The sequence below is a fragment of the Elephas maximus genome, chromosome 6 (genome assembly GCF_024166365.1).
Source record: "Elephas maximus indicus isolate mEleMax1 chromosome 6, mEleMax1 primary haplotype, whole genome shotgun sequence".
Classification (NCBI taxonomy): domain Eukaryota; kingdom Metazoa; phylum Chordata; class Mammalia; order Proboscidea; family Elephantidae; genus Elephas; species Elephas maximus.
Window position 1 is genome coordinate 87,239,064 of NC_064824.1, and position 23,332 is coordinate 87,262,395.

Consider the following 23,332-nt stretch of genomic DNA (forward strand, 5'->3'; position numbering starts at 1 on the left):
ACCCCAGGCAGCAATCAGCAATAAAAAGTACTTGTGGATTGCCACTAGGTGGCGATCTTTAAACGTCCACTAGTAGAAAAGAATTAATGGCTCAGAATCTTCAAGAACTTTATGCACTACTGGTTAATAGTATCTAGCCAAAAGTAAAGAAAAAAATTACAAAATGTTAGAGCGGATAATATTTGGTAGATTTCCCACTTTATGGATGAGGAAATTCAGACAGATAGAGATTAAGTGACTTGTACAGTTAGAACTCAAGTCTCCTAGCAAAGAGAATACAGATTTCTTAAAGAAAACACTTTGAAAGTCTACTTTTATTATGACAAAATGAACACATCTTCCTCAGAGGGTCTGCCCCTCATCCTATGAATGTTCCAACACTTCTACTAACGATATCTTGGCCAATATAAAAGGACAGGGAGGTACCACGAACTGTTGCCTCCATCTTAACACAACTTTATTTTTGCTCTGCTTCTGAATTGCATCCATGAAAATCAGAGTCTCAAGAATAACCAATCTTGATAAATTCTATAACTGCTCTTCCCTAAATGAATAACACTTTAAAATAAGGATTTATAGAAATTTAAAAGTCACTAATAAGACTCAATAAAATAACTCACGCTGAATTAGAGCGACCCATAGTTTCACCTCCAGTCCCAAGTCTTCCAGGAGCTACTCAGCTGGACTAAAGCTATGACTATCACAATAGAGGGCGGATTGCAATCTACATGCCATTTTTCTTCCCCCTTCCATTACCATTAAACACTACAGAAGGCTCACAAAGTACAGCAGGGTTTCTCAACTTCGATACTATTGACATCTTGGGCCAAATAATTTTTTGTTGAGGGGCAAGGTCTTATGCATTGTAGGATGTTTGGCAACATGCCTGATTTCTACTTACTAGATGCTAATATCAATACCCTACATAGAGTTGTTTTAACCAAAATTGTCTTTAGACATTGCCAAATGTCCCCTGGGGGTGGGTAGAGGAAAGATTGCCCCAGATTAAGAGCTGATACAGAGATATTTTACATGCTGTCTCTGTATCAGAGATATGCTATCTCTCATCACATGTCCTCAGTTTTAAGCACATTGCCCAGGTAACTTCAGTGACAAACAAGTAACTTGTCAGGGGATGGAGAGTCAACGGTGTGATGGAGCGATGTGCACTGGCTCGTGAAAGCCAGTTATGCACATCTCTTCCCAACTCCATAGTCTGTGACTTCATGTTGGTAGCTTGAAATTGGCCACGGTGGGTGTATTTACACCAGGAAAATCAGTGAAAGCTATAAATCAGGGCTTTTAAAAAGAGAGAGCTGGTTGTCATACATTTACCAGCATACTACTGATGTGATTAAGAAGGAACAGATTTCCTACTTTGGTATCTGCCAGAATTGTCTTGGCTAATTCCTCATAAATAACCACTTCCTACTCTTAAACCACAATGTCCCCGAGTGGCACAAATGATCTGTACTTCGCTACCAACCAGAAGTTTAGTGGTTCGAATTTCCCGGCAGTGCCGTGGGAGAGAGATCTGCTTCCATAAAGATGACAGCCAAGAAAATCCTATGGAGGTCAGTTCTATTCTGTATCACATGAGGTTGCCATGAGTCGGAATTGACTGGATGGCAATGGGTTCATTTGTCTTTATTCTTTACTCACCTACCTCTGGCTAGTCTCACCTTGTTTTTCCTCTCTCTCTCTCTCTCTCACACACACACACACACACACACACACACACACACACACTCATACCCAATTCCTACTAATGGCCTCAAACCTACCAAGATAGGAAATGAAGCACATCACACACTAACTCAAGTAAGAATGAGAAGAGAATTAAGAGGGGGTGGGCAGTATGTTCACTGGATTCCAACTCCCTTAGTTATCTAGCAGTGCTATAACAGAAATATCAAAAGTGGATGGCTTTAACAAACAGAAATTTATTCTCTCACAGTCTAGAAGGTTAGAAGTCCGAATTCAGGGTGCCATCCCTAGGGAAAGGCTTTCTTCCTCTGTTGGCTCTGGAAGAAGGTCCTTGTCATCAATATTCCCCTGCTCTAAGAGCTTCTCAGCAGAGGGACCCCGGGACCAAAGAACACTTTGGGCTCCTGGCACTTCTTGGTGGTATGAGCTCCCTTCTCTCTGCTTGTCTCTCTCCTTTTATCTCTTGTAAGATAAAAGGTGATGCAAGTCACACCCCAGAGAAACTCCCTTTATATTGGATCAGGGCTGTGACCTGAGTAAGGGTGTTGCATCCCACCCTAATCTCCTTTAACATAACCTAATCTTGGCTCATTAACCACAGGCAGAAATTAGAATTTACAACACATGGGAAAATCATATCAGATCACAAAATGGTGGACAATCACATAATACTGGGAATCATGGCCTAGCCAAACTGACATATATCTCGGGGGGACTATTCATTCCATGGAAGCCCTGGTAGAGAAATGGTTAAGAGTTATGGCTCCTAACCAAAAGATCGGCAGTTCCAATCCACCAGGCACTCCTTGGAAACCCTATGGGGCAGTTCTACTCTGTCCTGTAGGTTCGCTGTGAATCGGAATTGACTTGACAGCAACGGGTTGGTTTTTTGTTTCTTTTTATTCAATCTATGACACCAACCAAGGATTCTGGAAGTCCTGCCACTTCTCCCACAGCAATGTCACCTGGACTTAGGACCCAGATTTACCAGTTGCTGTGGGCACAAGAGCATTCATTCAAAATATTTTCTGTGTGACCACTCGGCCTTCCAGCTATCTCTGTCATCCTAGGCCTGAGCAGGCATCTGGAGAGCTACCAACAGCGGTGAGGCAGCTCAACAGAACAGCAATGGAGAATGGGCCATAAGGTAATCTGAATACAGCCTTGCTCTCCCCTTATAGACACTCTGGAGACATTCTCATTCACCTGTATGCCTGCAAATACCATCCATAACTCCAGCTCAAGTTTGGAAAATGTATTGGCATCACGCTATACCTGTGAAAATGTGTAGAAACATAAACTAGTAGCAAAGATGAAGCTAGTGGTGGAAGTTCCAAAGGGCTTGGTCTAAAGTATGTTTTGTTTTGCTTTCACCTTTACATATTCAAGGTTATTTGTTGTTTCCTTGCTATTCTATTTTTCCCATTTAGATATAGATAAATACATATTTAGAGAGCTAAAAATCATAAAGAGTTATATTTAAGTAGGTATCATTAGAGAAAAAAGTAAACAGCACAAATTTTTTAGATTGAAACATGGGAGAATGATAGAAACACAAATTAATACAGTTATTTAGTATATTTAAAAAAAGGGCATTTAATTTTGGGGTTGAGATATAAAAACAAAAAAATAATTTTAAATCTAGGATTTGAGAACAAGTATGCAAAAGTACAAAAGAAGAAAACATTTGATATGATTATATAATAGCCTCAGTTTTTACCTCAAAGGTCCAAAAAAAAAAAAAAAAAAGAAAAAACATTGCCATCGAGTTCATGACAACTCATAGCAACCCCACAGAACTGCCCCAAAGGGTTTCCAAGAAGCGGCTGGTGGATTCGAACTGCTGACCTTTTGGTTAGCAGCCAAGCTCTTAACCATTGTGCCACCAGGGCTCCATCTCACTGGTATAGGTTGATTATTTAAATTTAAAAATATTAACTTTGTTGTGGTGATGAAGTTGTTGACTGCTAAAATTACTCCTTTGGTGGCTCTTCTCAGTAAAAAAAGGCAGAGTGTTACTTGGGAAATAAATTCATTGTACAATCACTTGAAAGAAAATTATATGCTCTAGTAATCTTTTTTCTCATTCAGTTTGGTTATTCTTATAACAACCATGAATCCCAGAACTTGGGTGTATTATCTCAGTGGTAAATTCTTGGCATTGTTTATTCATGATGTACAATTTCTGAAAACAACCTGATGTGCTAATTGTTTTCCTTAGATTCTACTTATTCTAATTTGATCACATAAAGGACAAGGAAGTATCATTTGTGTTATCTAAAAAAAGATAATATGTATTTATTAGCATGTGATAATTTCCTTTGAATCAGGAGAGAAACACAATCACTTTATGAACTGAATTCTTTGTAACGTTCAATAGAGGTGAAAGAGGGACAGTCTACATCGCTTTGCTGCACCAGGGAAGGCTGAGCGGACTGCTTCCTTGGTACACATTCACAAAAGAAAATTGCTGCCAACTTACAGGTCTTCCTTTTGGGCCTCGCTCTCCTCTTGGTCCTTGTGATCCTGGAGGTCCCTAAAACAAAAAATAATGGTCATTACTGCTAAACGTTTACACTTTGGTTAGTTTTTTTTTTTTTAAGATTTGCTTTATGTAAGAAAATTGGAAAACAGAAATATCACTTTTCTTAATTCTGTTCTGTTTAAGACTTTAGAGAATAAAGTCATTGCATATAAAAGCTCTGGGTACACAGTAGGGCTGTTGATTTTACCAGTGAAGCTTGAAGGGCTGTAAAGAATTAGCTGCTGTACTGTAGCATCATGGCGTCTAACGAGCTGACTGTATTAGCTTGACACAGTAATTGCAAAGTCGTAAGGATCATTTTACCGCGTACTTCTATGTAGGCTTTGCACTAAATTCTGGGCACAAAAATTTACAGTTCAGATTTTGAGAACTACATAAATATCCAAGCCCCAAAATATCAATTATCTGATGGAATTTGTGAGCTCACATTGGTACATGATACCCCCAGACTATTCCTAACTGTTCAAGCTGCCGATGAAAGGAATAGAAAGGAAAGCCCCTTAGCCTTTGTGTACTATGCTTTAGTACCTTCACCTTTTTTTTTTTACATGATTTAGAATGTGGCATCATCTCTATTGTATAGTTAAAAACCCACTTAGAATTTTCCAAATAATAATCACATCATTTCTCCCTGAAAGTAAAAAATGACAACTATATTCCAAAAGTGGTGTTATTGTGCTAACGTCTTAAAATGCCTTTTTTTTTTTCCTGGGAAATGACAGCAGTTGCCATATCTTTACTATTTTCCCTATAGAATATTCTTCAAAAAAAAGTTTCAATTGCATTATAAAGATTAGATTATTTACTCAGTTCAACATAGAGCATTATTCATTAATTCAGCATGAAATAATCCTCTATGTGTTATTCGTTGCTGCAAAGGAATACCTAACCTTGAAGATGTTTCAAGGCAGGCTGTTTTAAGAAACCAAGCATCATTGTTTTACATACTATTGACTTCTCAAGAATATAATATCCATAGGGATTTTCAGTGTCTCAAAGAACATAAGAGCACCATGAATAAAGGAGAACATTACTTACTGCTGGTCCTGGACGACCACGTATGCCTGTTACCTAAACAAAAAACAAGATAAACAGTAAAGGTAAAGTTTCTAGGGTTCCAAAAAGTCAATAAACCAAACCAAACCCATTGCCGTGAAGCCGATTCTGACTCATAGCAGCCCTATAGGATAGAGTACAACTGCCTCATGTAATTTCCAAGGCTGTAAATCTTTACAGAAGCAGACCGCCACATCTTTCTCCCGTGGAGTGGCTGATCGCTTTGAAACACTGACCTTTTGGTTAGCAGCTGAGCTTTTTAACCGCTGTGCCACTAGGGCTCAAAAAAAGTCAATAGTCAAACAAATAACAATAAAAGCCACGGTGAATTTCCTTTAAACAAGTGGATGTTTGTCAATTGATGCCCACCTTCTCCTTGCCTTATGAGCTACGATATTATCTAATTAAAACTCCACTATGAGAAGCACTACTGGAGCTAATTACTTCTCCTCTTTTGCTTAAGTTTCCTCCTCTGTGAAATGAGAACAATGATTATGAAAATACTTCCCTCCCAGAGTCGTTGTGAAGATTAAATCAATAAATATCTGTAAAACACTTAAAACAGTACCTAAGCCACAGTAATTACACGTAAGTGTTTTTAGAGAAAACAATAACTGTGGTTCTGGTTTTAAGTGCTCTTTGTGAAAAACAGAGCCAACTTAAAAGCAAAGGAAAAGGCAAACACTGCAAAATAAGTCAACATGTATGTTATTCTGTCTGGAGAGAGTGATATCTCCTTTAAAATCTTTAAAGTCTTTGAGAGTGCTGGTTGAAGAATGTTCATCCTATTTAATAATTTACTTTGGATAATCTGCAAGTCTAAAGAACTCTTACACAACACAGAATTTTCATCAGTCACAGCACAATATTTCCAGCAGTGTGAAACATTAAACAGTGCATTTCTATATAGATTATACAGTTATTTGCACTATAAAAATCACACATCTTAACTACCACAATATATTTAATTTGTACAAATCTGATTCTGAATTTTTACCTTTAGCCATGCGACTATAAAAGTCAGGAATACAAAATATTAAATATTGAATTAAACAGAGTCTATCGTTCTCTTGTTTTTTACTAATCGGCTATAGTTGCATACTATTGTTTATACAATCTGAAAATAAATAAATGTTATTTTATAACCAAGCTACATGAAAACAATATATATATGTACTTACAACAGGCACTAATCCTGGTTCTCCTTTTTGTCCCTGTGAAGAAACAAAAACAGTCTGACTAGTAAAATAATGGCTTGTTGAGCATGAACGTGTCATTCAGAAGATGCCATGTAAAGCCTGGGGACTTCTATATAAGAAACTTAATAAATGAGAAAAGAAAATAATCAATTTTTGTATATTTAATCAGATATCACTTATGAAAAAAAGAATTTTTCCCTCATCTGAAAGACGTGAAAATAAAATCAATCTATCGTATGGTGAAAAGGAATAATTTATAAAGTTGTGTCACTTCAGTTTTTACAGAAATCAAATCCAAAGAGTTGACTAGAGCAAGAAATCATTGTGATGAAAAGATGTAAAGTCAAAGTACCATAATGACGACTACTCAAAGGCTGAAAAGAAAGTCCAGATCATTTTGTATACTTGGATTATCAGAGTCTTATTACATGCCACTTAGTAATGTGTCAGATGCCATTTCCAAGCCAGTTGCCACCCTTTTTTAGAACTCATAGAAGAATCTAAGAAGTATTAGAAGATATGTATACTCATCTCAAAAAAATATATATATATAGAAAAGTGGTAATTCAAGTCAGGTAATTCTCAGTCTTATGATCATGTATCAGTCTACATCATCAGTGTGGCACCCAGAAATTCTCAATAAATTATTTTTTAATATATTAATCTCCATTAATATATTATGAAATCATGCTTTTTACATGGCAACTGAAGAGGGTGAGTAATAAATTTAAGGATTATATCCAAATTTTTTTTTATCCAAAATTTAGGAAAAAACAAGAGCAACAAGTTCTATTTTCTTAATTTCTCCTTTTACATATCGTTCTTTTGTTTGATTATAAAAATAACATGCGTTCACAGTAGGCAGTTTTGAAACTAGAGGGAGTATACAAAAATTAAGCTCAGTGGGAGATAGCTGCTATTAACATTCTGGCTGTCTTAGTTTGTATATGCACTCTGCTTTATGTAATCAATGTCTTATTTTATTCTTTCGTTTCTGTCTTCATTTTTACAATAAAAATAACATTACTATGAGCATTCTGTTCATAAATGTTTGTGTGGCATCTCTGACTAATACTTCATGTTTCTAGAAGTTAAATTTGTGGGTTAAAGGTTACCAAATTGTATCCCTGTAAGGTACAATCTAATTATACTCTTCCAATAGTATCTCACACCTGACAAAATTGGATAAAGTGAAATTTAAAAATTATACTCTTGATAGTTTTAGTGATGAACTCAATGATAGAGCTAGTAATACTCTGATCATAGTTTTGATAATTCTAATGATGAGGTAGCTGCTACTTCAGAAATCAGAAATGAATTGAGAATTCAGAAGAGGGAAATGGCCCTACAAAAACAGGAGGAAGTTCCAAAAGAGTAAATACAAGATAGACTCTGGAGAGACTAAAAGACAACCCACACAGAAGCTAGGAGATCAATGTATATGGGCTGCACAGCAAGATGGGCTTATTTCTGTATTTCCGTATCTGATAACTTCTAGCCTTGGTCATTCCATTCTTTAAATAGAATGAAACTAATAGTAGCTTTGTGTTGTCATGATTTAATCATGTGATTAAAACAGTAGGCCTTGCTTGGTACAGCAGGTTACCTTCTATAATGTAATGTAATCACTTTCCATATGCAATCTAGTGTAGTGTAATCAATCAGTTGAGGTCATATCAATCTAGGGTGTAGCAGAATGCTTTAAAATACTTCTGAGTTATAAAAACAGCAGAATGAACGCAGACATGCATGTCTACAAGCAAAGGAATCAAGAAACACCCGGGGATATTCACCAGAAGGAATTGACAGGGCGGAGAACTGATTTGGGCTTTTATCCTCCAGAGCTGTGAGGAAATTGTTCTTTATTTCCCAATCAATAGGAGGGGGACCACAATCTTCTTTCCTTTATTTTTTCTTTTCTTCCTTTCGTTCTTTCTTCTATCAAATACACATTGCATACTTCTAATATACCCAGTGCCGTCGAGTCATGGTAAGGTATATACTAAGCACTGTAATAAGTTCAAGGAATATAACGGGTAATAAGATATATTTGCAGCCCCTAAGGGGTTCACAACCTTGTGGCAGAAACAGATATGTAAACAAAAATTAACAATAAAGCAATTAAAATAGAGGCATCTGTAATCTATAGGCACGGTAGTTGCTCTGCACTTATATATTTAACACAGTATACTTGTGTGGTACCTGGTACTTTGTAAAAGGTCTTCAAACGCATTTACTGGTGGATATTATTAACTAAATTCTACTTATGAAAAAGAAATTATGAAAAGTAAAACTTACCTTTCTTCCTCTACCTATAAAAAGAAAAGAATAAATACGTTATTTTATGGAGAAATGGTTATTGAGAACCAGCTAAATATTTACTTTAAATAATAGGATTCTTGTGGAGTTAAAATTTGACTTAAACAGATTTCGCTATCACCAGTAGGCAGAACTCATAAGTTTTTTTCGATCAATAGTTCCATAAAAGGCAAAATAATACATTCCTTTGGGAAACTCTGACATCTGAATATTCTTCCCAACATTTACATAGCATTTAAAATTTATTAAACTATAAAATTAGTTATTAAAATTTTAATGTATTATCTTCAATGTTCTCTATTTTATTTTTGTTTCTTATGCTTTTTGAGTAGACTATTCATTCACATGGTTGAAAAACCAAAAGGTATTGAAGGTATACAATTATACACTGGGAAATCTCCTTCGATCCCTGTCTCTTCTCCTCTATTTGCTATGTTTCACCCTCATAGAAAGCCACCATTACTGGTTTCTTGTGTATTGTTCTCAAGTTTCTTTTTAAATAAATAAACACATTTATGGAATCAAGTTGATTCTGACTCATGGTGACTCAATGTATTACAGAATAGAACTTCTCCACAGGGTTTTCCTGGTGTAAACTTCTGAAATTTTGTAATCAGTGTTTCAAACCGCGGGTTAGTAGCCTATTGCAAACTATTTGCAACATTAAAAGTATGCTGCATTTATGGGCCAATGCAATAGAGGGTACTGAGACATTAAACTATATTAGAAATAATTATTCTGTTCCCAAAGACAAAGTTGGCACCAGAAAAGATAAGTATATTTTCTAGGCCTACTCTTGGTCATTAACAGACTTAGAAAATTAACAAATATTTTGGAGACATCCACCATGGATCTGGTAACAACAGCAATCTTAAGTACTACAGAGAATTCTCAAATTAGACATAACCACTTAAAATCCAGCCAAAAAGTTTCCCCGATTTTTAGACAAAATGGGGGAGTAAAATCATTAACCCCCCAAAACCACTCAATAGTAGCTTGATTATTCTCATGGGTTGCTTAACCCTGAGAGCTAAACGCTGCAGCTGTAAAGATGAGTCATTGAATCAATTCTGAGTTGGTGCCAAGGGTTCTTACCAAAATTGGTGTTACTACTACTACCAGTTGTATGTGGACAGACAGGACAGCATTCCCCAGCAGGAGTGATAGGGTCAGCACAGTCGAGAACATCTTGGCACTGTATCGTATCACAAAGAATAGCTCCATTGTCACAGACACATATCTGGCAAGGGGCAGGTTTCCATATGTCCCTGTTTAAGTACATCTGGCCATTCTGAGTGCAGGCTATTTCTTCATCATAACCGTCTAGAATAAAAAGGAAAAGGAAGAAAATTAGGTGTTAGTAAATTTTTGAAATTTTGAATCTGGAGAATATAATAATTTAAAAGTGAGTCATCTTGTGTTGTTGATACATGCTCATAGTGGCCCTCTGTACAACAGAAGGAAATACCGCCTGGTTCTGTACCATCCTCACAATCGTTGCTGTGTTTGAGCCCATTGTTGTAGCTACTGTGTCAATCCATCCGTTGAGGGTTTTCCTCTTTTTTCTTGACCTTCTACCTCACCAAGTACAGTGTCCTCCTCCAAGAACTGGTCCTCCTGATAACATATCCAAAGTATGTGAGACAAATTCTTGCCATCCTTGCTTCTAAGGAGCATTCTGGCTATACTTCTTCTAAAACAGATTTGTTCATTCTTCTGGCAGTCCATAGTATATTCAATATTCTTCACCAACACCATAATTCAAAGGCATCAGTTCTTCCGTTTCCTTATTCATTTTCCATATTTTGCATGCATGTGAAGTGAGTGAAAATACTATGGCTTGGGTCAGGCGTACCTTAGACCATGTACGTCAGAGTCATCTTGTGGGTTCTAAAAAATACTAGGCTAAGCAGTAACCTCACAAGAAGATAAAACATAGATAAATTTACTTAATTTAGTATTTACATATAACCAACCAGTTGTCAAAGAGCCGATTTCAACTCATGGTGACCCCATGTGTGTCAGAGCAGAACTGTGCCCTATTTTTAATGGCTGATTTTTCAGAAGTAGATCACCAGGCCTTTCTTCCGAGGTGCCCCTGGTGGAGTCAAACCTCCAACTTTTCAGTTAGCAGCCTAGCATGTTAACCACTTGCACTACACAGGGACTCCATTTACGTATAAAACTATATGTAATTTGCCATGAAATAATTACAATATTTATATCCTAGCATGGGAGGGAAAAAAGTGATCCAAAATAGGTATATTTAATCAGGGAATGCTTCCTATAAGATTTGTCTTTTGAAGGTATACATAATCAAAGATAGGAAGATCAGTCAGGAGAAATGCAAATAGGCTTTTTGAAAAAAGGGAGAAAAAGAAAGGCTGGTCAAAAGAAAATATATGATTTTCGTGTTTGGGTAACCCTACTGTAACTTTCAACTCACAATAAACTTGTAAACCTCAGAACAAGAGGTAATATGTGTTCATGTACCTGGAGGAAAACTTAAAAAAATATTTTAAATGTGAAGCAAAAAATGGTAACAGTGTCACATTTATAGAAGAGGTCTCCTCTGGACATTCTGAACTAAAGGTACCTACCGAACTGTACTGGAAATGCAAAACTAGATAATGAGTCACTTACCTTTGCAACAAAATTAAGGAACACTAAGGCCAAAACCATATGGTAAGTTGTTCTATAATATCTGAAAAATGCTTTTCTATACTTACATAAAAAATTAAAGAAGATTGGGAGAAATACACACATATGCACATATATGCACATATAGTAATAACAATTCTATTATTCATTTACTATAAATTACATCTATATTTTACTTCGTGATTTTATATGAAACAAAACTATATAGTATTTTAAAACATAATGTGGATAATATTAAAGCCAAAAACCAAAGTCACTGCCATCTAGTCGATTCTGACTCATAGCAACCCCATAGGGTTTTCAAGGCTGCAATCTCTACAGAAGCAGACTGTCATATCCTTCTCCTGCAGAGCAGCTGGTGATTTCAAACCTCTGGCCTTTCAATTAACAGTCCATTGCTTTAACCACTGCACCACCAGGGTTCATGAATCATGTTACCCTGCTTAACTCCTTTAGGAACTTACAACTATTTAAACTCAAACTTCTAAGGAGGCCCAGAGATCCGGGAAGATCTGCACTTGCCTGCCAGTCCAGAGGTGTTTAATGTCAGCCTCTCCTTACATACTACCCTCTGCCACACTAATCTTCTTTCTGTTAGTTGAAAAGGCAAAATATCCTACCCCTCCCAGTCCTTGCACAACTTCATCCGTTTGCCTGGGACTGCCTTTCTCTGCCTCATCCCAGCCTTTCATGGCTTGCTGTGATGGATTACTTGTCAGTTTTCCCAAAAATTCTTCTCTGACTATCTATATAGATGTCTTTCACACGATACACTTTGAACAACACTTTAAAGAGTTCATTCACTGAGTTTGTATTATATACAAGACAATCAAACAGTTGTTAAATTGTGAACTGACAGGCAAAATTCACTGCCCTCATGGAACTTATCACAATTCATACCAATTTATTTATTTTTACTTGCTAATTTTCTTCTCACCTGCATTAGACAGTAAACTTTGTGAAACTAGAGACGAGATATGTCTTGATTATCACTGTCTTTCTGATGCTTGATGCTATATCTTACACAAAGCTGACATTCAATAAATATTTCTTAAATGGATGAATATGAATAAATGAATGAATGAGTCTAAAATACAGTTCAGTAACTTAATTGCACCAGCTTTAACTCTGCATTTTGCAAAAATCAAACTAAAAACTTAAAGAATGTATTTGCAAGCAGTTGGTGGAAGAATTTATCATTTGGCCATACCTTACAAATATAAACCAAAAAAGAAACCCATTACCACCGAGTCAATTCCAACTCATAGTGACCCTGTAGGACACAGTAGAACTGCTCCATAGGCTTTCCAAAGAGCAGCTGCCGACCTTTTGGTTAGCAGGCAAACTCTTAACCACTGTGCCATCAGGGTTCCTCTTGCAAATATACTCAAGTAATAATGCAGAACCACAAATGAAAATGATTTCAGTTAGGGTAAAGATTTTTCCTGAAACCTTCATCTTCCTAGCTTAGAAAGTTTTTCCTGGATAGCATTTTTCTTACTGCTCTCTTGTATATATTATGAAAGACTCTGCTTCACATACTTAGTCTTTCACCCAGGTGTTTGGCAAATGGAAAATTGCTTTCAGAGCATGTCACCTCATGATTTCTCATGCTTTTCATTAGAAAGAGCACTAGATTCTAATCCATTTCATCATCGAAAGACTTTTATCACATAATACATAGATAATCAACAAAACAGTATTGGCCGTGTGTACATAGTACTATTACAGGCATTTTAAACCAAGGATAAAATAGGACTCCTGTTTTAGTATACTTTGCAGCACTTTTTTTTTAATAAAGAAACTTGTACATCAAATAAGCATGACTTTTTAAACGAAAAATCATTTTGAAATGATGTTTCATGATGACCATTTCCACAAACACAATCTATATTGAGATAATCTTACATCCATAGACCACTGAATAATTCCATTAAGTAGATAAATTAAGGATAACTTTGCTCACTAAACTCTATGATTGAGAATGAACTATCCAATCACAAGCATTAAATGAGATATGCTATAAATTCAGTTGGAAACCCTGGCGCCGTAGTGGTTAAGAGCTACAGCTGCTAACCAAAAAGGTCAGCAGTTCAAATCCACCAGGCGCTCCTTGGAAACCATATGGGGCAGTTCTACTCTGTCCTATAGGGTCACTACGGGTCAGAATCGACTCAACGGCACCGGGTTTGGTTTTGGTTTTTTTTGTATATATATATATATATATATATATATATATATATTCAGTTAGCTTACTTCTACCTTCCCACACCCTGGGGGGCAACAGCATTTACCTGTATTTACTGAGAGTTAGAAGCCCTGGTGGCGTAGTGGTTGACTGCTTGGCTGCTAACCAAAAGTCGGCAGTTCAAATCTACCAGCCACTCCATAGAAACCCTATAGGGTAGTTCTACTCTCTCCTAGAGGGTCACTATGAGTCGGAACTGACTAGAGGACACCTAACAACAACAACAGCAAGTGGGTATGTGCCTAGTACTGAATGCACAAAATATTAAAAGCCTATGTGCTCTGTTCTCAAAAATACATTTTTTATGTGCTCTGTTCTCAAAAATACATTATCATTGAGTTGACAAAATTAAGCCAATGAAACAATTAGATAATTGGAAGCAGATAAAGAATATGGAAACAAAAACCAAAATGACATGCAATGACATTGTAAGTTGAATATCATTAAAAAGTTGGAAAGACTCTTCGGGGGTAAATTATCCTGTCCTCTGTCTATCCTTCGGCGGGATTGATATAAAAAGACACTTTTTCTCAGTCTTCTGTTAACTCAGAGAAGATCTGTTCCTTCCTCAAAGTTTAAGACAGCACGACCTCAACCCAAGAGGCAAAGAAGTAGGCCACTGTATTTCTTTTCTTAAACGACAATGTTAAAAGTTAGTTTTATACACTGTGTCTCATCTCTGGTTCCTTTTCCTGGAGAATTTATAATTAAATTGAAGATGATGTGGAAAGTTAGTTGGAATGCTTTTTAAATGGCAAGGAGATGAAAAACCACATTGCCTGCTAAACTCTGTCTTCTCTTCACCCACACAAGAACCCATACACATCACAGAGGCACAAAGACTCAGTGAACTGTCATTGTTCATGTCTGAATGAAAGACACGTACAAAGAAACAGTGGGTAGAAAATACAGGGTGCCCTGTAGTTTTCATGTTTATACATGGTAGTTGTGTACCTTATGATTAGATTGTCCCTTCTCTTTTCTATATAAACATTCACTTCAATGAAAAGTAAAATAGAAAGCAAAATTGTAGCCAATTAGTTGAAAAAAATTCACAGTAAACTTGTTATGACATACTAGTTATTTTTTGAATGTTGATATATTTTAAAAAAACAAAGAATTTTCAAGTGACATTCTGAAAGATTCAATACTGTCCTGATTCCTCTGCTCAAACTATAAAGTTAACTGAAGTCAACATTAACCTTGATCTAAGGCCTGTAACTGAAAAAATTATTGGTCTTAAAGTGCTTGAGTAAATAATTTTTGTAAAATCTGAACAAGAACTCCAAAACAGGAATATTGTGCTATTTCTATTTCTACTATTTACATTTCTTTAACTTTCATAATATTGAGGAGGGCTAGTAGAAATCTGATAGCGTTGTCAACATTTTGTAATCTCCAATGGGGCTGTAACTTCCAAAATTTTTATCTTCCAAGCTATGAGATTCTTTTACCCTTACCAAATGTTCCCACACAGTGAACCAAACCATTGTGAAGTCATTGCCACAAACGTCCAGGCACTGACAGCTTAGAGAGAAGAGGTATAATTTATCTGACCACATTTAACTTGGGACTGACTCACTTGCTCTGTGTTTCTCATATATCCTCATAGATTTGTCTTCTCATACATCTTATGTGCTTTTACATTTAGTTGTAAGAATTCAATTCTTAATCACTAGATGGCAGACCAAATCCACCACCTTACTATAATTCTCATTTGAAACCTAAGTGATCAGAACTGCTGCTTGCCAATTATGGGTCACACCCTAGGTCTATAATCTTTTATATAATCATCCTTATACAAAAAAAAAGTCTCCATAGAAATGGTCATTTTGAAACCTTTTATTGTCCAGAGAGATGTGATTCTATTTTATATTAAATTGTTGGGGCCTACTACAGATTTTGAAAAATATATGAAATAAGACTGTAAGACTATGGTGGACATTCTGCAGACATTAACTTGAGCTCACTCTTGAGGAAATAATGTAGATGCTCATGCACTACAAAAATTTTAAATCTGTTTAATCAGAAAAATATTTGTTCAGATCATTGTCCCCTACTGGACTGTGAGCTCTTTGGGAGCTGGAGCTGTGTTCTACTTATCTCGGTATTCTTCACACTTAATGTCATGTGATTAGTCTTTGATAAATGTATTTTCTGCAATGATGAACTCATGAAGGAAGGAAGGAAGGAAGAAAATAGTTCATTGATGTGCCTGTTAAACAGAACAGGTAGCTCTCTTTGCTCCTCTTCTAAACTTTCCAGAGAGGATGTACACTTAGGACCCCTAGTTTGAATGAAAGAAAAATGAGTCACTTGGTTGTGTTCTGACATCCAGAGCTCTATGTAGCCAGAAAGGAAGAAGATAGTGCCAGTCACAGCAGCTTGTATTTTCAAAGAATTTTCAGAAAGCTACAGCGGCCCTTCAACCTTTCTGACCCAGCTGGCCTCAGTCCCTTCTGGAGTAACACTACTATTATTTAAAGTTTCTCTGACTGTAAAAGTCTTTGAGGATTAGAATCATGAACACTGTCAACAGGTGCCCTCATGAAGTGGGCAGAGGATGCCGTGTAGGACAACCCATTGCCATTGAGTCAATTCCATCTCACAGCAACGCTATAGGACAGAGTAAAACTGCCCCACAAGGTTTCCAAGGAGCAGCTGGTAGATTCAGACTACCGACCTTTTGGATAGCAGCTGAGCTTTTAACCCACTAAACTACCAGGGCTTCCTTGTAGGACAAAAAAAAAAAGAAGATGGCAAAGGAGCACATGCCCCTCTGGACCATAGATGCAGCTTCAGCCATGCACAGCCTAGCCCAAGCAGCTCAGTCAGGTTCCAGAGGTCTTCCCAGGAAATTCCTTCCTTCCTTCCTCTCTCAGGCAGGAAGAGGGTATCAGTTCTTCCTTTAGTCCCTCCAGGGTAAATCCCAACAATTCCACATTCATCATTTCTCTTTTCTTGTCAGACCTCCAAAGTTTTAAAAGTAAGGTATATAAGAAACCACCAGGTATAGCTGGGGGTAGGAGGCCTGTTACATAATCTGACAAATTTTTTCCACCTAAGACTTAAGGTCTGAGACACTGGGTAGTGGGTGGGTATGGTGCAGGCCCGTGGAGTTTTATGTATTTTGTTCTTTAGTCCACTACAGTCTTTCACCTTCTAATGAGCCCTCCAAATTTAAATAAATATTTTTTTAGAATGGTTACTCAAAATATAACTTTTCTTGTGCTCTACTCCTGTCTTTAATTTTACTGACTGTACAAGAGTGGCATTCAATGATCATTTGAGCTGAGTTAAATTTCTGTTCCACGAAGGACAATTATATTTTATATTCTAAAGCTATAAAAACAATTAAATTTGAAATTTACTCTGAAATCTGAGAGAGCGAAAATAAGAAAATTCACAGAGAGTATTTCAGTGAAGCATACAAATTAAGTGACTTTAGATAAACTACCTATAAAGATGGTTAGTTTCTTCATTGCAACCATTAAATGTTTTTCAATCTCAGATACAAAGGCTTTCAGTTAACTAGTAAAACTGATGTTTCTACTTTACTTAAAATGGAAAAATGAAAAAGGAAAAACTCTCATATTAGTAACTGCTTAAGTTTCTTTCCATGTATCATTGGAAAATCTAAATGATTGTGGCCAAAATGTGAAATTAAAACTACACATAATCCACATGCAATTCTAGTCTACAATTTTGTCTGGAAAGCTAAATTTCAGTCTGTTAATGTATTTGACATGTATTTTTTTTTCTCCAAACACATGGCTCAAATGCTGAATAGCTGTGAAAATACCATAAAGAGAACGAGGCTTGTCTTATATTCTATATGCTAGAAATTTCAGTAATAAATTCTATAGCAAACCCTAGTCCTATTCTCAAATACTAATCCTCAGTGAATAAAAATTGCAAATTAACAAATCCACTGTTAATACTCTCAATATCCCAACCTCTACTTTTTTCTTTTTAATATAGTACTTATCACTTTCTAACCTACTATATTTTTTTAATTTGTTTTATTGTTTATGTCCCCATGATAGAATTACAACTCTATTTAAAAAAAAACCATTGCCATCAAGTTGATTCTGACTCATAGGGTCGATATGAGTCAGGATAGACAGGACGACAAAGGTTTTATAACGATGTAAAAAAAAAAAGACGGGTATAATTCAGCCTGTTTGTTCATTGACACATCCAGAGATCTTAGAATAGTGTTGAAATCATAGTTGTTGTTGTTAGCTGCCATCTAATTAGCTGCTCACTCGATATTTGCTGACTAAATTTGTTAAATATTAGTTGCTTGGGCATGCAGCTTTACATGGTGAAATAATTTTGTACTCTGTAAACCAAGAACACCAAACCCATTGCTTTCCAGTTGATTCCGACTCTTAGCAACCCTATTGGACAGAGCATGACTGCCCCATAGGGTTTCCAAGGAGCACCTGGTAGATTCAAACTGCTGACATTTTGGTTAGCAGCCATAGCTCTTAACCACTATGCCACCAGGGTTTCTACTCTTTACTGACTAAAAACGGGCTTCTATATCTAAAGCTGATTATAAGATTACCAAGAAACAAATTTCAACTATATTGGACACAAAATAATTTACTTCAACCCTGAACTATTATATGATACTTAGAAAAGTCCTATTTTCAGCTGCTTATTCTAATGTGGGCCATACCTAAGCATTGTGAGAATATTAATGTGAAAATGTAATTATTCATTCTAGATATTATGTCATGAAAAGGACAACACATTTTTATTTATTTTTATAAATAAAAAGAGTTGTTTTTACACTTTCAGAGAATACTCAGTATGGATGGGATACTCAGGTATAAAAATAAATATTCTATACTTAAAACATTTTCAGAATCCATTGAACTCTGTATGTTAAGACTTTTTTTTTGGAGATGGATTTTGCCTTCTTTTCCTATCTTCCTTTATATAGAAGATTACTTAGGGCCTCTAGAGAAAATTCAGATATTGTAGTCAGTTTCTTCTTTCTAATTCATTTTTTAATGAAGTATTCTATATTTACTGCCTTTGCCTTTACCAAGTTGAATTACTATTATTATTTTTTACAATCAGCTAAACATTCCACAGTTCTCAATGGCTCTTTGCTTCCATTCATTTCCCTACCAAGGATTCTAAAATATTTTGAATTAAGTTTTCAAAGGGAACTTAAAGGGGTTGTCTGTGCAGTGTTACATTTAAAACTCAATTCTGAAGACAGGAAAGTCACTAGTGCTTTCATACTGAAGCCTTATTTCTAATTTTATCCACCTGTATATATTTAAACCAAAACCCGTTGCCGTGGAGTCAATTCCAACTCATACCGACCCTATAGGAAAGAGTAGAACTGCCCCATAGGGCAGTTAAGAGCAACCGTAGCTCTTAACCACCAAGCCACCAGGGTTTCAATATGTATTTAGAGACCTGAAATAATATTCAGGTTGGGTTCTGACCTACCTAGATTTAGTTTACACATATTTTATAACTACTAAAACTTAGAAGGTGCTCTGGTGGTGTAGTGGTTAAGAGCTTAGCTGCTAACCAAAAGGTCAGCAGTTCAAATCCACCAGCCACTCCTTGGAAACCATGTGGGGCAGTTCTACTCTGTCCTATAGGATCGTTATGAGTCAGAATCCACTTGACAGCACCTAACAACAACAAAACTTAGAAGATAATTTCACTGAAAAACAAAAAATAAACTGGATTTTTCTCTTCTTTCTGGCATCCCATACTAAGTAAATTCCAAAGGAGGTATAAAAAAAAAAAAAAAAAGGAGGTATGGGCCCTTTAAAATAAGACTATAATTGTCATTTCAAAATCTAAATCCATTCCTTTATCTTCAATTCAGCTTATCTTCTGTAATATTGCTCTTCTATATTCACAATTATATACAAGCCACTTTATTCATTGCAGTTTTAAGGTCAAGCCTCATTATGCACCGCATCTCAAACCAGACAAATACCATAGCCCAGTCTGGAAGGAGAACAAGAAGCTGTTGCTTTTACTAGGAAGTTATATTAATAACTTCTAGATACACAGCAAAGCTATTCATCGGGAAATTCTGTGCTTGTAGGGGGAACAAAAGACAAGCAGAGGAAAAGAAGGAGGAAGCAGGGGAGGGAGAAAGAAACGGGGAAGGAGAGAGGGAGCAGGAAGACCAGACCAACAACCAAGACAATCATTTTCTTCTCACATATCACTTTACCACATTAAGAAGATTTGCAAGTTTTTTAACAAAATGCAGAATTAAACTAGAGAAATTCCCTTATCTTATGGTTGTATAAGGGGAGAAAAAAAAAGGAATCTAAGATTCTGTCCTGTGAATCCATGTGTTTCTGAGAAGTTATTTTTCTTAATAGGTAAATGAATGGAGGCCAAATTAAAACATCCTTGTGTAGAGGAAATGTAAAAGGGAATGTAACCAAGCCTTACTGAGAGTTCAGAATCTTAAAATTATTAATATTTAATATTATTCCCTTTTAGTTTTGTTTAAACCTCAAGTTTTATCATAATTTGTTAAATCATACCTCAATTTTAAAAATATGGTAACTACGCAGGAAATACCTATAAAGGAGAAACAATATTATTGTCATTTTCTTTAAATATATGTGGGAATATTTAGGGTTTTCTAAACTTGTTGTTTATCCAATCCCCTAGTGGCTACTGAACACTTATTTTGTCGGTGGTGCAGTGCTTTTTTCTTGCAGTGCTTAAGAGCTTGGCTGCTAACCAAAAGGTCAGCAGTTCAATTCCACCAGTAGCTCCTTGGAAACCCTATCAGGCAGTTCTGCTCTGTTCTGCAGAGTCACTATGAGTTGAAATAGACTCGAAGGCAACAAGTTTGGTTTCGATTTTTTTTGTTTTTGTTTTTGATACAGTAGTTAGCGCTATGAGATTAGAGGGAAAGTATCTAGAGCGTTTGCTAACCTGAGCAGTATGAAAATTAGCTTGGAGAAAAAGACAGATTAGTTAGGTCGCTTACTTTGATTTGGTAATGAAAAGATGTATCTCAGTTTCTCTACTTATTGATACATAGAAAATGATAAAGTAGGATCCTTCAATTTTAGGAATATCACAAATAAGTTTGCCTTAAACTGCTGTTAAAATTCAATCCTAGTAAGTGAGTCAATCTGGCAAAAGGAATGGGTGCACTGATTAATCCATTCAGTCAATATTTATTTTTCCAGCAAAATGCATTGAATATTTGTCTAGTACAAGAGTACACTTTGGGTAAGGGAATGAGACATTTGGAGTTTTACGTCATCGTCAAAACTATCAAAATACAGAGAAGCTTCAAAAGGCAATGAAATTTTCTTCTAGGAGAAAAAAAATAATTCTGCATATAAGTGTATTTCAGTAGTGCATTCAGAAAAAAAGCATTTATGCACTGAAATTTCATTGATCCAATTTTATTTTCCCATTAATCTGTATATGAGTGCTGGACCTTTTTGAATTACTGATCCTTATCCTGTAAGTCTTCCTTATATCCTGAGAGGTTTTTACCTAATGCTGTTCATTTTCATTGATTCCAACTACTTCTTCAGAACATCAACTTTAGTAATTCCTATGATCCAAAACAAAAACAGACTTTGATCATTTTAGGCGCAAAAAAAAAAGTTATGTTATAAAAGCAGGCTCCAAACAAGATAGGAGCAAAAGAAATACAGAATTCCAAATGACATTCAATTATCTTAAGAGTAAATCTCCATTTTACCTGTCTTTTAGTGTCACATTTGGTAGTGAAACATATTTCAAACTCTAGGGCAGCAGAACATTGTCTGAGAACACAGCAGAGAGAGAGTGGGAGCCACACCATCTAATGAGTCATTATGGTATAGCAGCCATAATGGTTAAAGCCACAATTCTGAGATCCCCAGTTTGGGTCTTAGGACTCCTTGGATGCTATAATCTTCCAAAATGGTTGGCATTAAGAATGGCCTCTAATGATAAAACAAATGCATTTACTCTTGAAGCAAACATCAAAATAACATTATGCATTTTGATAATATAGTTAATTTATTCAACAACTAGTTACTACCTACTTGTTATTTTGACAAGCACTGGAAATACAGAGATAAGATATTAAATCTCTTGCTTTTAAGGAGTTTACAGACAAGTGAGGAAAACAGTCCAGTAAACAGACTATTAGAGCACAGTTATTTAAGTGTAATATTAGAAATTCAGGTTGCTGTGGGAATTCCTAAGAGGGGCATCTGGCCCAGGCTGGAGGTCAGAGAAGCCAGAAAACTTCTGTGATTCGAGTTCTGTAATGTTTCTTTTCTTTAATGTTTTTATTTTTTTAAGTGAGAAAACTACAGTCCAAAGTGGTTTCTTCTGAAAATTCACTTCCACTCTGTATTGTCAATCCTGGCTCCTTGGTGGTAACTGGCGATGGTATTCTTCTTGCTGCCAACTGGTCTGGACGGATCTGAAGGAACATGAGCACTTCTTTGCGTTCATTACTTCATATTTTGATTTCTTTACAAACAACTTGTTGCTAAACCCACTGGTGCCTCCACAGCCAGGTGCCTTGGAGGGGATGAGGGTGTGGCACACCCAGTTGGAAGCCAGCAGAGTGGTGCACAGGAATGCTAGGAGGAATCCGTTGTTGCCAACAACTGACTCTTGCAACACTCGGATGAACTGTAAATGCATTTCTCCCAGTCCAATTCCACAGACACCTGATTTAAATGCCGTTTTCCAGATTTAGACACAGAATTCTAGGTTACAATGACTTGACATTTTAGGAAGTCAAGAAGCAGTTGTATTGTATAACATCTAATTTGAAAGAAGCTGAGTTTCATTCATGGATGCTAGTTTATGATTTAGAAAACTGTTATATTAGATAACAAATACATGTACTAGACATTCAGATATATTCTATATTTAGCCAATTCACTCATACCTATTTTCCTATATTACTTAAGTATTTCTCAAGTATTTACTCCACGGTTGACATATTCCACTCTTGGAAGGATACAGAAATAAAAGATACGCAAGATGCTCCAAAAGAGCTTTTAGTTCAGTAAAGGAAAAAATAAGAAGGAAGTTTATAAAACCATGCTTTCAGCAAATATTTACTGAGGACTTCATAAACGTGAAGTATCTTCTATCCAGTTATTTCTAAAATGACCACAATCAGTCAAGACCTCAAGAACAGTTCATCGTAAGATACCGTGTTTAAGGAATTATGTATGAGAAATATGAAAAGACGGGACCATTATAAATTGAAATTATCTAAGGATGGGTGACTAGAAGTAGGTTATAAAGTAGATCTTAAAAAAGGTAAGGTATTTGAAATGGTGGACCAATGAAAGACTTTGCCTGAGATGGAGGTAGGGAGTCACCTAAAAAAGGCACAGAGAGGACAAAGGGGTTATATAGGTAGGACAAAGAGGAAACCGTTCAATTTACAGGAAAGAGGTGATGTGCTCTCTGGGTAAGAGTGATGCCTCATTTAGGAAAGTTTTCACGGCTTGCCCCTTTTCCATGTGGAATCTGGCCACTCCTTTCTTTGTGTCCTGATTTACTTCATCCACAAACCTTTCAAAGTATTCTATTGCACTTATTTATTTACAT

At 36.1% G+C, this 23,332-nt stretch overlaps 1 protein-coding gene across 1 annotated transcript in view; it reads right to left on the reverse strand.

Annotated features, from left to right (window-relative positions):
* The window catches only part of COL5A2 (collagen type V alpha 2 chain), a 154,915-nt gene that overhangs the window by 67,687 nt on the left and 63,896 nt on the right, over nucleotides 1-23,332 (reverse strand). Inside the window, exons 2-6 of the mRNA XM_049887658.1 lie at nucleotides 9,922-10,149; nucleotides 8,806-8,819; nucleotides 6,490-6,522; nucleotides 5,291-5,323; nucleotides 4,190-4,243 (exon numbers count right to left, since the gene is read on the reverse strand). Of these exons, the coding sequence (XP_049743615.1) occupies nucleotides 4,190-4,243; nucleotides 5,291-5,323; nucleotides 6,490-6,522; nucleotides 8,806-8,819; nucleotides 9,922-10,149 (362 nt within the window). The remainder of the gene's footprint in view (nucleotides 1-4,189; nucleotides 4,244-5,290; nucleotides 5,324-6,489; nucleotides 6,523-8,805; nucleotides 8,820-9,921; nucleotides 10,150-23,332) is intronic.